At 41.8% G+C, this 17318-nt stretch overlaps 1 protein-coding gene across 6 annotated transcripts in view; it reads left to right on the plus strand.

Annotated features, from left to right (window-relative positions):
* Positions 1 to 17318, plus strand: part of LOC148869651 (factor of DNA methylation 1-like) — a 62919-nt gene that overhangs the window by 15667 nt on the left and 29934 nt on the right. For all 6 annotated transcript variants that reach the window (XM_088973515.1, XM_088973518.1, XM_088973517.1 and 3 more), the window contains one exon: positions 1837 to 2018. In XM_088973515.1, the coding sequence (XP_088829641.1) occupies positions 1837 to 2018 (182 nt within the window). The remainder of the gene's footprint in view (positions 1 to 1836; positions 2019 to 17318) is intronic.

The following is a 17318-nucleotide window of genomic DNA, read 5'->3' on the forward strand; positions in this document are numbered from 1 at the left end:
CCAAGGCAAGGCTAGGCAACAGGGGGTGCCTTGTCGCTTAGTTGCCTTGGTGATGGATTTTTTTAAGTAAAAACCACATATCCTAGGGTATTTGCCTAGGTTCCATAACCATCTTTGCTTAATAACTATCTATAATTTTCATAAGAAAACTATAAACTTCATGTTTAAGTCTAGAAAATCAAAATATTTATGAGAAGAAAAAGAAGAAAGAAAAGAAAATTCAAAAAGTATAGGGGTTGACTAGACATATTTAAGTAAAATATGTTGATTAGACAAAATTTAAGTTCTTCCCTTATTGGTTCGGATTTTGAAGTCTTTGAGGATTCAATACAGCAGTTAGCAATGTTTGTTTTGATTAAACCCAAACAAATAATTAAATAATAAAAAAAAATTAGTTTATAAGCACAAAAAATGAATGTTTTTGTTCAATAATGTCTTTTATAATTATAATCTCAAAAAAATAACAATATAAAAGTATTTTATAAGACAATATGCAAAACTGCTTGGCGACTGGGCAAGGTGAGCCTCCAAGGACGCCTTGTCACCTAGACGTTGTCTTGACAACTATGCTTATTAATTACCTAAAATAATCAATCAGTCGAATTCGAATATTAATTTTCAATATCTGTCGGATATTGAATTTTCTAATTGGATTCAAATTCAGATATTGCCTGATATAATTCGAATTCGATCCGTATACACCCCTAGTTTTATGGGGGCTTTGGAGGATCTTTGAAAAGAGGTACCGGAAAGTGGAGTAATTAAGTGAACTCACAAGGATTAGGGCTGCACATTTGGCATTGACATGTGAAGAGTTATTTTTTTTTTGGTATTTAACACAACACATTAATAACTCTCGAAGGCAGGTGGTAATAGCGGGACTCGAATCCGCATATCCTCTGGGACTACCCAGTTAACGTACCAAGTGGCCACCACTCAGTTGATGACATGTGAAGAGTTTAAAGGTGTCACTTTGAATGATATCCTAAGGGAGTGGCAAACTGTTGCTGGGGTTTGAGTTTGGAAGCAGCAAAGGGGAATGGAGTGGTCCCTTTCAGCAGCAGGGGTGTTGAAACTCAACTTTTATGGCTGTTGCTTAGGAAATCCATGGATGTCTGGTGTGGGGGGTGGGTGTAATAAGAGATCAAGTGGTAACGCAATAGTTGGGTTCTCAGTCCTAGCTAGTTAGGAAAAGTCTCTGAAGGCTGAAATATTGGCTCTAATTCAAGGGTTGATGAGATTGCAGGGGTTGAGGGAGGTGGAAGTGAAGGGATTGTCAAACTGTTATCAGTTGGATGAAGCCACAGGATTAGACACAATGGGAATTTAGGCTGTTGATGAGGTTGGTTCATTCTCTAAGTGTCACTTTGAGCTCCTTCCTAGGAGTGTTAATATGTTGGTAGATGCAGACTCATTGGCAAGAACTGGGGTTTGGGGGGGGGGGGGAGAACACCTAGAATGGGGTTGCCCAGGGCCGGACTGTAATCTGTAAAAGTTTGTTATCGTTTTTATTGTTTTATATATCCATTTGTCAAGAGATATCATGTACTCTTCGGCCTGCTTCTCTCCTTGGTGAGGAGTTTGGTGATTCATTTCAATGAAATTCATTCAGTTATTTATAAAAAAATATTGTTCTGCTGATAAAAAAAAGATCGTTCTAAAAAATGAATGAAATTCATTCAGTTATTTACAAAAAAAGACTACAAATCTAGAGGAAAGAATGAATGTGATTTCCCTTTCCTTGGCTTTTCGCTCTGCATAATTATTTCATCCTCATGTATCCATGTATATTTATATTCTTTGTCTTTACATATTCCATTTTTATTTCTTTGTTAGAAAGGAGAAAGTTGTACCGCATAGCACGCAATCATACTCGTAGAATTATTGAAGAGAGTGATAAATTGAGGGACAGTTTGGATTATCGGAGAAAAAATCTCGAACAACGGCAGAAAGAACTGGCTAAGCTGGAAGCACTAAATGAACGCGAAAGAAAAGGACTTGATGAGGAGATGCAAAAGGTGATTTTGTTATTCATTATCCAGCTTCTTTTTGTTTTAAATGCTCATGGTTACTATCGAGAATGTGCTTAGATGTTAGAAATCTTGGCTTTCAGATTAGGGGAAAAAAGTCTTGCATTTCCTTTGGCACATGTCAAGTAGACAACTGTTGTAAGGCTTACTTAATTGTTACTTTATAGCTGCTGTTAGTAGGCTATTGGACAGTTACAATTACTTGTTTATTTCTTTTTTCTTTTTTCTTATTTATCTGATTCTAGGATATGCTGCCAGGGGCATACTTGTAATTTCTGATTCTTTTATGAAGTTAATATAAATAGAAAACTGGCGACAGCCAGTAATGACTTTTTCCTTTCAACCGTACCTCTCTCTTCCTCTCTTTCTCTCTCTCTCTCTCTCTCTCTCCCAATCCCCATGAATCACCACATGGTATCAGAGCAGGTTTTCTGGGTTGAAAAAGACCTACAATCCCTGCTGCCCTATTCTTAAAAAGTGTTTGGACGTGGCTGTTTCTGCGGAAACCCTAGCAGTTTCTGGCGGCAGCTTTTGTGATTTCTTTTTTTCTTGGCCATAATAGCAAGGAAACCCTAGTCGGAGAAGGGTGATGCTGGTGCAGAATTCTCTATTCGATGCTGTGAAGTCAAGTTCAGATTAGCACCTTCGTACAAGTGCTGAACAGGTGTGTTTTTTTTGTTTCAGTTTGTCTCAACCTTCTTTGGCCGATGGTGCGTAGGGCTCAAGCCTTGATTATATAGTTATTTGTTTGGACGTTGGATGATTAGAGTGTGTGAACTACAGTCAGACCGATTGTAATGTCTGTATCGGTGGTGCTGAACCGATTACCGGACTGGTTTATTGTTTTGTTTGGACGTTGTGTTGACTGAACCCCTTGTTCTCAGTAGTATTCCCTTTGTTTTCAGCAGTATTTAATGATTCTTTTGCTCACATTCTAGGAGTAAACCCTGAGTTGCTCACATTTTGATTGTGGCGGCTGTGTTGTTCGGTGGTATTTGGACTGGTTTTCAGTAGTATTCGATGGCAAGTCATGAATTAATTTCATCGGGGGCTACACCAACCCACAACATAGTGGGTATGGGAGGTGAAAACATGGTTTTTCCCATGCCAATTACCCCTTTAAATGGCCTGAACTACCTGGAGTGGGCTAAGAGTGTAAAACTCTATGTAACGGCAAGGGGTAAAGCTGGTTACATCAATGGAAGGGTGAAAGAACCCAATGGTGAGACAGCTGAACATGATAGGTGGGACCAAGAAAACAGTATGGTGATGTCTTGGCTCCTCATAGCCATGGAACCTAATGTGAAAAAGAATTTTATGTGGGTAGACACCGCCAGTGAGATCTGGGAATAGGCTAGAACTACCTATTCTGAGCAAAGGCATTATGCCAAGGTTTACCAGTTGCAAGCTGAATCCTCAACATGTAAACAGGGAAACTGTAGGTTGTCTTCATACTATTCAGCCCTTACCTCCATATGGAAGGAGTTGGACCATTATCAGGCCATAGAGTGGAAGCATGATGATGATGCTAAGGCCTACAAGAAGCTGGTCTCTCAGCAATGGGTGTTTGCTTTCTTGTTGGGACGGAACCCATATGAACCGTTGAGGGTGCAGATCCTAGGAAGCAAAGAGTTGCCTACGGTTCACGAGGTATACTCCCTTGTCCAATTTGAAGAAAGCAGGCGGAATGTGATGGTTACAGCTGAGGGGGAGCAACAAGTTGCCTTGGCTGCAATGAATAATATCACCATGGGAGAGAAAAGTGACCTTAAAAAGGCAGATGATAAAGATAAGCTGTTCTGTACCCACTGTAGGCGTTCACGACATACACGTGACACTTGTTGGGACATCCACGGGAAACCCAAGTGGGCAGCAAAGAATCAAGAACAGGGTAAAGGTCATTTGAAGAAAATGAGCACAGCGCATGTGGCAACCCAAGATACTCAAGTTGCCGGTAGTACCCGGGACCACCCTAATAAGTCTGACCCAAGGAGGATATATTGAATTCTTTCAGAGAGCACCTGGAATCTTATGGTAGGACCTTGCGGCAAATGGATAGCTCAGTCACTGGTAGTCCCTCTACTTCATTTGCATCTACTTCAGGTAATATGGCTTCTGCATTCCATGTCACTCCCACAGATTCCCCTTGGATCATTGACTCAGGGGCCTCCAACCACATGACCGGTAAGCCTAACTTATTCCAGTCTTACAGCCTTTTGTTAGGAAGGGATAGAGTGAGACTTGTTGATGGCTCTTTTTCTTCCATTGCAGGCCAAGGATCAATATCCCTTCCCCATAGTCTTAACTTGAATTGTGTATTGCATGTTCCTTAGCTTCCCATAAACTTGCTTTCAATTAGTAGCATTACAAGCTCCTTGAATTGTAGTGTGACATTTTTTGCTGACTCATGTGTTTTTCAATTAGTAGCATTACATTCTCGACAACAAAGCTGGTCTCTTGATGTCATCCTCAGAGTCGCATAGTCAGTCAAATAAGAGTCAAATTTTCTTGTGGCATAGCCGTTTAGGTCATGTTTCTTTCGAAATAATAAAATCTTTGTTTCCAGTTTTATTTAAGTCATGTTCAGTGTCAGAGTTCATGTGTCAAACGTGTCAGTTGAGCAAACAATGTAGAACAACTTTTCACTCAAGTAATAAAAGATCAAATGTTCATTTTCATGTTGTGTATTCTGATGTATGGGGGCCTACCAATGTAATCTCTGAGGGCGGATATAAGTACTTTATTACATTGATCGATGATTACTCTCTCTATACATGGGTAATTCCTATGCGTAGCAGAGACAAAGTTCCAAAGATAGTGAAAGACTTCTAGAGGATGGTGTTTACGCAGTTCCATGTTGAAATACAAATCTTCCAATCTGATAATGCGAAGGAATACTTCCATGGGGAGCTCAATGAGTTCTTTGCTTCCCACTGATCTATTCATAGGAGCTCATGCACCAGAACACCACAACAAAATGGTGTTACAGAAAGGAAAAATTGACACCTTCTTGAGGTAGCCCGCGGGATGATGTTACACATGAATGTCCCAAAAAGGTTTTGAGTGGATGCTATACTTGCAGCTGTGTATGTCATCAACCGCATGCCCTCCAGAGTACTGAACTACATGGCCCCTCATCAGTTGTTGTACCCTCAGTCTCCTTTATTTTCCATCCCCATGAGAGTCTTTGATTGTTGGGCCTTTGTCCATGATTTGTCTCCATCCCGAGGTAAGTTAGACCCTCGGTCCATTCCTTGTGTCTTTTTGGGGTACCCCTCTTCTCAAAAAGGGTATCGGTGCTTTGATCCAGTTAGTCGTAATTTTTTTGTGTCTATGGATGTGTCCTTTGAGTTCGAGCCATTCTTCCCTACTCAGGGAGAGAGTCGTAGTGTGGAAGAGGAGAAACAGGTTCAAGTATCTCTTCCTTCTATTCCGGACCTTACTCCCTTCCGTGTCTTCCAACGTACACGTCGGAGAGATCAGTAGTGTGATATAGATGTGGAGCAACCAAACACTGAGCAATTGACATCATCAGACTCCTAGGAGGTAAGTCCACCCCCTAACCCTACTCCTACTATTGATGACCTTGACATTCCTATTGCCCAACGAAAGGGAGTCAGGTCTTGCACTAGCAAACACCCCATTACCCACTTTGTTCCCTATGACCACATTTCCCCCTCGTACCGAGCCTTCCTATCGGCAGTTGATTGCATCCTTGTTCCCAAAAATGTTGCAGAAGCCTTAAAATGCCCTGAATGGGTAGATGCCATGAAGGAGGAGATTAATGCCCTCCACAAAAATCAGACTTGGGAATTGGTGGATCCTCCAAAGGGGAAAGAACTCGTGGGGTGCAAATGGGTGTTCACAGTTAAGCACAAGGCAGATGAAACAGTTGAAAGGTACAAAGCAAGACTAGTGGCCAAAGGGTACACACAAGTATATGGGGTTGACTATGATGAGACTTTTGCCTCGGTGGCTAAGATGAACTCAGTTAGGGTTCTCCTGTCCTTAGCTGCTAATCTTGACTGGGAATTGCATCAACTGGACATAAAGAATGCTTTCCTGAATGGTGACTTGAAAGAAGAGGTATACATGGTTCAACCTCCTGGATTCTGTGCCAAGGGGAGTGAAAATAAGGCGTGCAAGCTACGAAAGTCTCTCTATGGCTTAAAACAGTCTCCCAGAGCCTGGTTCAGTAAGTTTCACATGGTAGTTCAAGAGATGGGATTCAAACAATGTCAGTCTGATCATACACTCTTTGTGAAGAGATGTTAGGAACAGGTTGCTGTATTGATAGTGTATGTAGACAATATCATCATTACAGGAAGTTGGAGCTCAGAGATACAGAACTTGAAACAATTCCTTGCATCTAAATTTGAAGTGAAAGATCTAGGACTTTTGAAGTATTTCCTTGGGATTGAAGTTGCCCGCTCAAAAAAGGGTATCTTTGTCTCCCAAAGGAAATACACCCTTGATCTATTACGGGATACAGGTAAATTAGGTGCAAGGCTGGCAGATACTCCTATGGATGTGGACAACAAGCTAGGTGACTATGTTGGTGAACCTTTGAAAGATGTAAAGCAGTTCCAGAAGTTAGTGGGAAAGCTGATTTATCTGTCCATGACCCGTCCAGACATTGCCTATTCCGTTGGGGTCCTAAGCCAGTTTATGCACTCTCCTAAGAAGCCACACATGGAGGCAATAGAGAGAGTCCTTAGATACTTGAAGTAATATCCAGGAACAGGCTTACTATTCAGTAAACACAATAACCTAAAGGTGGAAGTCTTTATAGATGCTGATTAGGCAGGAGCTATGGATGATAGAAAGTCCACTAGTGGGTATTGCACATTTGTGGGAGGAAATTTGGTGACCTGGAAGAGCAAGAAGCAAAGTGTGGTAGCAAGGTCAAGTGCTGAAGCTGAATATAGAGCTATGGCACATGGGGTGGCTGAAGTCCTTTGGCTAAAGAACCTTCTAGGGGAGCTTGGAGTTGTTGTTCATAGTCCTATGTCCCTTTACTGTGACAACAAGGCTGCAATAAGCATCGCCAGCAACCCAGTCCTACATGAGAGGACCAAGCATATTGAGGTGGATAAGCACTTCATAAGGGAGAAACTGGAAAAAGGGGAAATTTGCATCCCTTATGTCAACTCCAAGGAACAACTTGCTGATGTCCTTACAAAGGGGCTTCCGTGCTCGCGGCACAATGAGTTATGTGACAAGCTAGGCATGATAGACTTCTTCAGCCCAACTTGAGGGGGAGTGTTGTAAGGCTTACTTAATTGTTACTTTATTGCTGCTGTTAGTAGGCTGTTGGATAGTTATAGTTACCTGTTTTTTTCTTCTTTCTTTTTTCTTATTATTCTGATTCTAGGATATACCGCCAGGGGCATACTTGTAATTTCTGATTCTTTTATGAAGTTAATATAAATAGAAAACTGGTGGCAGCCAGTAGTGACTTTTTCCTCTCAACCATACCTCTCTCTCTCTCTCTCTCTCCCAATCCCCACGAATCACCACAACAACTAAGAAAAATATGCCCATTCTTGTAGGCATGAATAAAGGAGGCGATGATATTAATGTTCAACAGATGAGTGCCTAGATATTAATGGATGAATGCAGAGTCCTTAATGACCTTTTGGTGGGTGGGACTGGATACCAAAAAGAAAAAAAGACATATTAGGCAGCTGATTCGTAGCTATCTCAGTTTTTTTTCCAGATTGTGATTTTTTTTTTCAAAAGCATTGGTCTGAAAAGGGGTACAAGGCATTTAAATTTTGTAATATAGTTCTTGTCTACAAAGCTATAAAATTTGTTGTTACTGATCAAATATGCAATCAACAACAAAAAAATTTCATTGATTAAACAGTAAAATTGCAAGAAGAGGAGAGGTAGCCTTTCTTAACTCTCACCAGTGAACAACAACAAAAACAATTACAATTGAGCCCAAAATAATTGACTCCTCCCCACCCCTTGTTTTGTAAGCACATCAGCAAAAACATTAGTAGTTCGTTTGACCCATTTAACTTTCACGTCCATATTCTGTGTCAGCCACTTGAACTTCTTCTCACCATTAAAGATCCAAAAACCCAATCCTTCCTTTTGCATCCAATCGACCACCAGCTTTGAATCACCTTCTATTACCAGTTTGCTCAAGTTCAACTCTTTTGCCTTCTACACTCCCTCCATAATGCCAGAGTCTAAGCCCTCAAAGAGTTGTCCACCCCTACTGGATCAGAGTACAGGCCAATTACTTTCCCTTCACCATTTTTGAACACACCTCCAATACCGAAAGGGCCTCAGTTTCTAGCACTACTCCCATCAAAATTTAACTTAATAGTCATTGGATGGAGGAACCCAAAGGGAGCTAGCAATGACCTTTTGACAATCTGAGTTTAAGGCTGCAACTTGGGCCGGGTTGGCCCAAACCCAACCCAAAAAAGTCGGGTTGGGTTGGGCTGGGTTGATGCTCGGGTTAGGGTATATATATATTTATGATACATTGATTTATTTATATGCATGATAGTTGTATAGCCCCTACTACATACTATCATTTATTTCTTTTAAGATAATCACTTCACTTAATCCTAATTGGAAATACCAAAACCTTAATAACATTTTTTGTGTGGGGAGAGCAGGTCCAAATGAATTAACCAAAGGGGAAACTAAGGAGGACAGTGGTAAGATGGAGGAGGAGAAGGAGGAGTGAGGTAAGGGGGAAAAGGAAGAGAAGGGAGAGGAAGAAGTGGAGTCATTAGCTGATTTTGTAGAAAAGTTAGGTTGTAAGGTGAGAAACCTAAACGAGCTGAAAGGGTACTTACGGGCTGGAAAAGATGGTGGGAGTAGGAGGAAGAGAAGGCTAGGCGAAGCTAAGAAATTAAAGTTGGAAGTGGACGTGAGCACATAGGCTAGAGTGAGGAAAGAGAGGGGAAGAAAAGGAGGTTACTAGAAGGAAAGGGAGTGGGACTAGGCAGAGCTATGGAAGCAATGAAGATTATAAGCTGGAATGTGAGAGGATTGGGGGGTGCAAGGAAAAGAGCTTTAATAAAGGAGGTTTTAAAGAAAGAAAATCCAAACATTGTTTTAATTCGGGAATCTAAACTTATGACTTTTGACAAAAGGTGGGCTAGAAGTGTGTGGAGAGTGAATGGACTGAGGTGGGTTATGAGCCCCTCCTGGGGCTCATCTAGAGGATTAATTACTTTGTGGAATGATGAAGTAGAAGAATTAGTGGGAAGATTCTCAATTTCTATCAAATTTAAGCAGGTGTCAGATGGATTTGAGTGGGTCCTTACCAATGTTTATGGTCCCATTGATTACAAACGAAGGAAGGAGCTTTGGGAGGAACTGGGAGATATTAGAGGTCTGTGGGAGGGGCCGTGGTGTTTGGGAGGGGATTTCAATGTGATAAGGTTCATTAAAGAGAGCAATAAGGTGAGACAAAGGAGCACTACTAGCATGAGGAAGTTCAATGAATTCATTAATGCTTTTGAGTTAAAGGAATTGAACCTTTCTCATAATAGCTTCACTTGGTCTAATCTCCAAGCTGAACCTATCTGCTCCAAATTAGATAGATTTTTGTTCACCACAGACTGGGAGGAGCATTGGGGAGATCTGGTGTCAAGGGCTCTACCCAGAGTCACTTTTGATCATTGGCCAATAATGATTGGTAAGTCTGATATTGGTGGTAGTGGGCCCTCTCCCTTCAGGTTTGAAAATATGTGGCTACTTCACCCAGACTTCGAAGACAAAGCGAAAACTTGGTGAAGTGAAAGTAACCTAGAAGTCAATTGGGAAGGGATGAAATTCCATTGGAAGCTGAAAGAGCTCAAGGTCAAAATTAAGGAATGGAATTCTCTCCACTTTGGTAGGCTAGAAGAGAAGAAGCAGCAATTGATAAGTAAAATAGAGGAGTTAGATGCTAAGGAAGAAAGAGGATGTTTTGGGGACCGAGATAAAGAAATGAGGTGGGAGTTAAAGAAGAGCCAGGAGGACATAATCTTCAAAGAAGAAGTAAGTTGAAGACAAAAATCTAGACACAAATGGGTGAAGGAAGGAGATAGGAATACAAAATTTTTCCATGCAATAGCGAATGGCAGAAGAAAGAAGAACACCATATCTAAGCTGGTTGTTGATGGGACAGTTTTAACACAACAACAAGATTGTCGGAGCTTTTGTGGAACACTTTAAATCCATCTTTAGAAAGCCTCTGTAGAAGAGATTAAGGATTGAAGGGTTGGATTGGCCTAAGCTCCCTAATGAGTTGATGTTGTGACTGGAAAGAGAGTTTGACTTGGAAGAAATCAGAGAAGCCATTTTCTCTATGGGTAGATCCAAAGCCCCGGGCTCCGATGGCTTCATGATGGCCTTTTATCAAGATTGTTGGGAGATAATTAAGGCTGACATTCAAGCAGTGTTCTTGGAATTCTTTGAAAGAGGTGTGATAAACCCAGGCTTGAATTCTACTTTTATTGTTTTAATACCGAAGAAGGTTGGGGCTTCTCATCCTAAAGAGTTCAGACCCATCAGTTTGGTTAATAGCCTCTACAAGATCATTGCTAAGGTGTTATCCAGAAGAATTAGAGAGGTGCTCCCCTCGATCATCTCCCATAACCAAGGTGCCTTCGTGACGAATAGACAAATTGTGGACCAAATCTTAATTGCAAATGAGAGTGTGGAAGACTACAAAAGTAGAGGTGAGAAAGGGCTAGTGTGTAAGTTGGACTTGGAGAAGGCATATGATTTGGTTGATTGGTCTCTGTTGTTGGAAATGCTAGAGTCTTGTGGTTTTGGGCAGAGGTGGTGAAAGTGGATTAAAGGGTGCATTAGGACTTGCCATTATTCTGTGTTAGTAAATGGCAAGGTGGTGGATCACTTTCCAGCTGTGCGGGGTATTAGGCAAGGGGACCCTCTCTCCCCTTTTCTCTTTACCCTAATTGCTGAAGTGCTAGGGAGGCTTATTGAGAGGGCAGACTCCAGAAATCTGATAAGTGGTTGGAGAGTGGGGAGGGATAGGGTTCCGGTCACTCACCTACAATTTACAGATGACACAGTTCTGTTTTGTGATGGAGAGGAGATTAGCTGGGTGTGCAATATGAAGATGGCAATTAGGGTGTTTGAACAAATGGCCAACCTCAAGGTAAATCTGGGTAAGAGTTATGTTATTGGTATTAATATGAGTGAGGGAGAGGTGGAGGAAAGTGCTCGAGTGTTAGGATGTGAGATAGCTCATTGGCCACTGAAGTACTTAGGGCTTCCTTTGGGAGGAGACATTCCCAGAAAATGGAGCTTTTGGAATCCTGTGATTGACAGGTTCACTAAAAGGCTAGCTTCTTGGAAGAAGAACTACTTGTCTTTGGGGGGCAGGATAACACTGATTAAGTCAACTTTGGCAAACCTTCCAGTATATTTCTCGTTTGTGTTCAGAATCCCAGAAGGAGTTTGTAGGGAGTTGAAAAAATTAATGAGGGATTTTTTTATGGGAATCTGGGGAGAGAAAGGACCATAGAGTTAGGTGGGATCTAGTTACAAGACTTAAAAGTGAAGGGGGACTGGGGCTGGGAAATCTGCGGAAGAAGAATGAAGCTCTTTTAGGGAAATGGTTATGGAGATGGTCCAAATAAAAGAAAATTTGTGGGCTAAAATAATCCTAAGTATTCATGGGCAAGAGGTTGATGGCTGGGATCTGGGACTATCATCTAGGGCTTCAAGATCCTCCCCTTGGAAGTCGATTCATGCTGTCCTGTAGTCTTTTCTTCCATGGTTCTGGTTTGTCTGTACTTTTTTGGGAACACACATGGGTGGGGGATTTTCCCTTGAAAGAGTAGTTTCCCTCTTTGTTTGCTCTGTCTAGGTTTAAAAATGAACTAGTAGCAACATTTGCTAACTTGTCTAATTCCGCTACTGGTTGGACCTTGGGTCTCAAAAGGGCTCTCAAAGATTCTGAGTTGGAACCCATTTTGAATCTGCTTAAAATCTTGGATGAGGTAATCCTTGAACCTTCCATTGTGGACTCCAGGGTGTGGTCTCTTGTAACATCGGGTATCTTCTCCTGCTCCTCCTTCTTCAAAGCATTGGCATAGTCTAGTTTGGTACCTAGCCTCGTTTTCCAGTTCGGGAAGTTTGGGGTAGTCCCATTCCTCCTAGGGTAGGTGCTTTTTGCTGGGAAGCAATCCTAGAAAAGTGTAACACTTGTGACCTATTTCAAAAGAAAATGCCTAATTGGTGTTTATCCCCACCCTGGTGCATCTTATGTAAGAAGAATGGTGAAAGTTGTTATCACTTGCTTGCCTCTTGCCCTTTTGTTTCAGATATTTGGTGTTGGTTCTTTTCTTTATTTGGTTGCAGGTGGCCCTCCCCTTCAAGTGTGCAAAGCTTGTTTAGCTCCACTCCAGTGAGGGGTCTAAAGAAGAGAGGTAAAATTTTGTGGAGATGCGCTAGAGCTGTTGTTCGCTGGACAGTCTGGGAAGAAAGAAATCAAAGATTATTTCATGAAAAAGAGAAAAGCGGGGAAGCCCTCATAGAATTTGTATATGTCAGGGTGGCTCATTGGGTCAAGTCTTTGAAGCTTTTTGAAGCCTATTCAGTAGGAGACATCATTAGAAATTGGGAAGAAGTGGCTCAGTCAGCTCCTATGTCTAGTGATATCAGACCTGTTTGGACTCCACTAGACTTGAGTTTAATCAAATTGAACTTTGATGGTAGTAGTGAAGGAAATCCAGGCCCTTCAGGCATAGGTGGTATTTTCAGGAATGAAGAAGGGTGAATTATTGCTATGTTCTCAAGACCTATAGGTTGGGGGTATTCTCTGAGAGCTGAAATCCTAGTAGTTGTAGAAGGAGTCAAAAGGGCTAAGTAGTTGAATATTAGCAAGTTACTGGTGGAAGGTGACTCCCAACTAACTGTTAGATGGTTGCAGATGGAAGAGTCAAGCATGTGGAAGTTCTCAAATGAAAGAAAGAAAATCAAGCAACTAACTCAGAACATGACTCTCAAGGTTTCAATGGGAGAAAAACCTCTTGCTGTGTATTTCTCCATGTTGAAAACCCTATGGCAGGAAATAGATCACTTAGAAATTGTGGTATGGGAAAGTGTAAATGATGCAACAACTTATCACAGACTGGTATAGAGGAATAGGGTTTTTGAGTTCTTGGCAGGGCTGAACCTTGAATTTGACATTGCTAGGCAACATATTCTTTCTAGGGAGGGTGTGACACTCTCTTTAGAGAGGAGAGTAGGAGGAATGTAATGCTGAGACATCTTGGGATTGACCAGTCGGCCATGGTTGGTACAACAAAACCTAAGCCGAATGGAGACAGGGGGAGTAGTGAGACTAGAAGGGAAGATAAGAAGGACTTGGTGTATGATTATTGCAAGAACCCTAAACATACCAATGACTCTTTTTGAAAGGTTCATCCAAATCTTATGCCTGCTTGGATAAGAAACAAGAAGGGAAATGCAAATGTAGCCACTACAGGAGACTCTTCAGCCCCTCTCTCCCAAATTGATTGGGAATCCATTACAGTAGCAGCAGTGCAAATAGAATTGGAGAGGTTTGGACAGCTTATGAGTAAGAAAGATTCCCCTAGCTCTAGCCTTCTAGATGGACAGCAGAATGTAGGAGCCAACTACACCACTTCCTTTGCACATATAGGTAGTTCATGTGCAACTACAAATCTTGCATCCACTTCAGGTAAGGAGACCTCCCCGGATTATAGACTCAGGAGCATCTGAGCATATGACTAATGCCCCTACCATTTTCAGTTCTATCAGTTGTGTTCTGGTAGAGGCAGAGTCTCTACAGCAGATGGTGCACATATGCCCATTGTTGGGAAGGGGACAGTTAGAGTGACCAATGATATAACTTTGTCTTCTGTTTTACATGTCCCTAGACTTCATACCAACCTACTGTCTGCTTGTTCTTTGACAAAAAAAATTGAATTGTTCCGTGACCTTTCTTCTTGGTAATTGTGCTTTGCGGGATCTGGAGTCAAAGAAGATGATTGGGAGTGGTCGTGAGGTGAATGGAGTCTACCTTTTGGATGAGATTCTGGAACATCAGGGCCATCATGTTGGCAGCAGCAGTAGTAGTGGGTCAGAGTCAGTGAACCAGATTATGCTTTGGCACAATCGCTTGGGACATCTTTCTTTTAGTTCTTTGAAATGTCTTTTCCCAAAGTTGTTTGAGTCTGTTCAGTTATCTACTTTGGAGTGTAAGAGTTGCCAGTTAGGAAAGCATTGTAGACAATCTTTTAAACCAAGTAATAAAAGAAGTAGTTCTGCTTTTAATATTGTTCACATTGATGTATGGGGGCCATATCATATCCTTTCCATGGAAGGATTCCACTACTTTCTCTTGTTTGTGGATGATTATACACAATATTCTTGGATATATTTGATGAGATCACGTGATGAGGTTCCTAACTTGGTAAGACAGTTCCACCAGATGGTTCTTACACAATTTGGAGTGAGAACTAAGGCTTTTTTATCAGATAATGCCAAAGAGTACTTTGAGAAGGACCTGACCACGTATCTCTTAGAACATGGTGTAGTTCATCAGAGTAGTTGTGCATATACACCGCAACAGAATGGAGTTGCTGAGTGGAAAAACAGACACATTGTGGAGGTGGCAAGGAGTTTTATGGTGTGTGCTTCAGTTCCTGTGCAGTTCTTACAGCCGTGCATTTGATTAACTGTGTTCCTTCACGGACTTTGGGGTTTAAGATGCCATTTAGCCTTCTTTTTCCAGATGGAGAGATATTTCATATACCTCTGAGGGTTTTTGGTTGTGTTTCTTTTGTTCACATTCTTGGCCTTCATCGCAAGAAAATGGATCCTAAGGCCAAGAAATATGTTTTTCTTGGGTATGCTAAGAACCAAAAGGGGTATTGCTGTTATGACCCAGTGTCAAGGAGCAGATTTGTCACTATCTTCTTCTCGAGTGGTTCTCCTCAAGGGGAGAGTTTTGGGGAGAACTCACAATCTGTTACTCTTCCTGTTTCTGTGGTGCCTTCATCAGTTCAACCAACATCTACATCAATTCAGCCAACACCTGCACCTCTAGTTTGATTACATGAGCCACTATGGGTAGCCTCACAGAAATATCAGCGTCGGCAGATGATGGTTGACTCCACACATCCCCAACCCACACCACTCTCTGTCAGTCCTTCTAAAACTCCAAATTCGGCAGATATAGTTCTAAGTATTACTCTTGAGGCTAAGCCTATTATGTTTTCTGATGATAATGTTTTTGTCCCTAACACCATTGTTGCAACTGATCCCACTGACCTTGATCTTCCCATTGCACTTCGTAAGGGGAAGAGAAAGTGTACAACCCACTGCATTTCACACCATCTTTCCTACAGTGCCTTATCACCCTCCTACCGTGCTTTTCTTTCTTCCCTGGATTTTGTGTCTATACCCAGGAATGTTACTGAGGCTCTCTCCAAACCTGAGTGGAAAACAACCATGCAAGATGAGATGGATGCTTTGGTCAAAAACCAAACTTGGGAAATAGTTGATCTTCCCCCAAGGGGGAGAGTTTTGGGGAGGAGAGTTCACAATCTGTTCCTCTTCCTATTTCTGTGGTGTATTTATCAGTTCAGCCAGCATCTACATCAGTTTAACCACCACCTGCACCATCAATTCAGCCAGCATCAGTTTAGCTAGCACCTGCACCTCCAGTTTCATTACCTAAGCCACTACGGGCAGCCTCACAGCAATATCAACGCCGGCAGATGATGGTTGACTCCACACATCCTCGACCCACACCATTCTCTGTCAGTCCTTCTAAAACTCCAGATTCGGTAGATACAGTTCCAGGTATTCCTCTTGAAACCAAGCCTGTTATGTTTTCTGATGATAATGTTTTTGTTCCTAACACCATTGTTGCAGCTGATCCCACTGACCTTGGTCTTCCAATTGCACTTTGTAAGGGGAAGAGAAAGTATACAGTCCACTGCATTTCACACCGTCTTTCCTACAGTGCCTTATCACCCTCCTACCGTGCTTTTCTTTCTTCCCTGGATTCTGTGTCTATACCCAGGAATGTTACTGAGGCTCTCTCCAAACCTGAGTGGAAAACAGCCATGCAAGATGAGATGGATGCTTTGGTCAAAAACCAAACTTGGGAAATAGTTGATCTCCTCCCAGACAAGGAGACAGTCGGATGTCGATGGGTATTCACAGCGAAGTATAAGGCCGATGGCAAGATAGAGAGGTACAAGGAAAGGTTGGTAGCAAAAGGGTATACTCAGACCTATGGTATTGATTATTTGGAAACCTTTGCACTAGTAGCTAAGATGAGTTCAGTTCGTATCGTTTTATCTCTAGCAGCCACCTATTCATGGCCCTTGTTCTAGCTTGATGTCAAAAATTCTTTCCTCAATGGTGATTTACATGAGAAAGTATATATGGACATTCCAGCAGGCTTTTATGAAAATGTTTGTGAAGGAAAGGTGTGCAGACTCAGAAAATCTCTGTATGGACTGAAACAGTCACCTAGGGCTTGGTTTGACAGATTCAGATGGGCACTCATCCGTTTTGGATATACACAGACAGTCTGATCACACCCTCTTTGTGAAGAGGAGAGATGCTCTGGTGTCAATTCTGATTGTGTATGTGGATGATATAGTGGTGATAGGAAATGATCTGGAGGAGATTGATGATCTCAAAAAATCATTGCAACAAGAATTTGAGATCAAAGATCTTGGTGAGCTCAAGTATTTCTTAGGGATTGAAATTGCAAGATCCAAGCATGGGATCTTCATTTCACAGAGAAAGTATGTACTTGACCTACTGCGGGAGACTGGGAAGCTAGGGACCAAACCAGCAGACGCTCCTATTAATCCAAATGACAGAATTAATGGTGTGGATGGTGAGTTGGTAAAAAATGTGGGGAGATATCAAAGAATGGTGGGCCGACTATTGTATTTGTCTATGACACGATCAGATATTTCTTATGCTGTCAGTGTTGTGAGTCAGTACATGCATGCACCTCAGGTTCAACATTGGGAATCTATTGAGAGAATATTTGCATATCTCAAAAAGCACCCTGGCAGAGGCATTCTTTTCTCAAATCATGAGAATTTAAAGCTAGAATCCTATACAGATGCAGATTGGGCAGGATGCTTAGATGACAGGGGGTCTACATCAGGAGTGTGTACCTTTGTAGGTGGACACTTGATCTCCTAGAAAAGTAAGAAGCAAGCGGTTGTAGCAAGGTCAAGTGCAGAGGCTGAGTATAGATCCATGGCTCATGGTGTCTCAGAACTTCTTTGGGTTAGATCT

The sequence above is a fragment of the Nelumbo lutea genome, chromosome 2 (genome assembly GCF_056320005.1).
Source record: "Nelumbo lutea isolate HS-2025 chromosome 2, American lotus-T2T, whole genome shotgun sequence".
Taxonomy (NCBI): Eukaryota; Viridiplantae; Streptophyta; class Magnoliopsida; order Proteales; family Nelumbonaceae; genus Nelumbo; species Nelumbo lutea.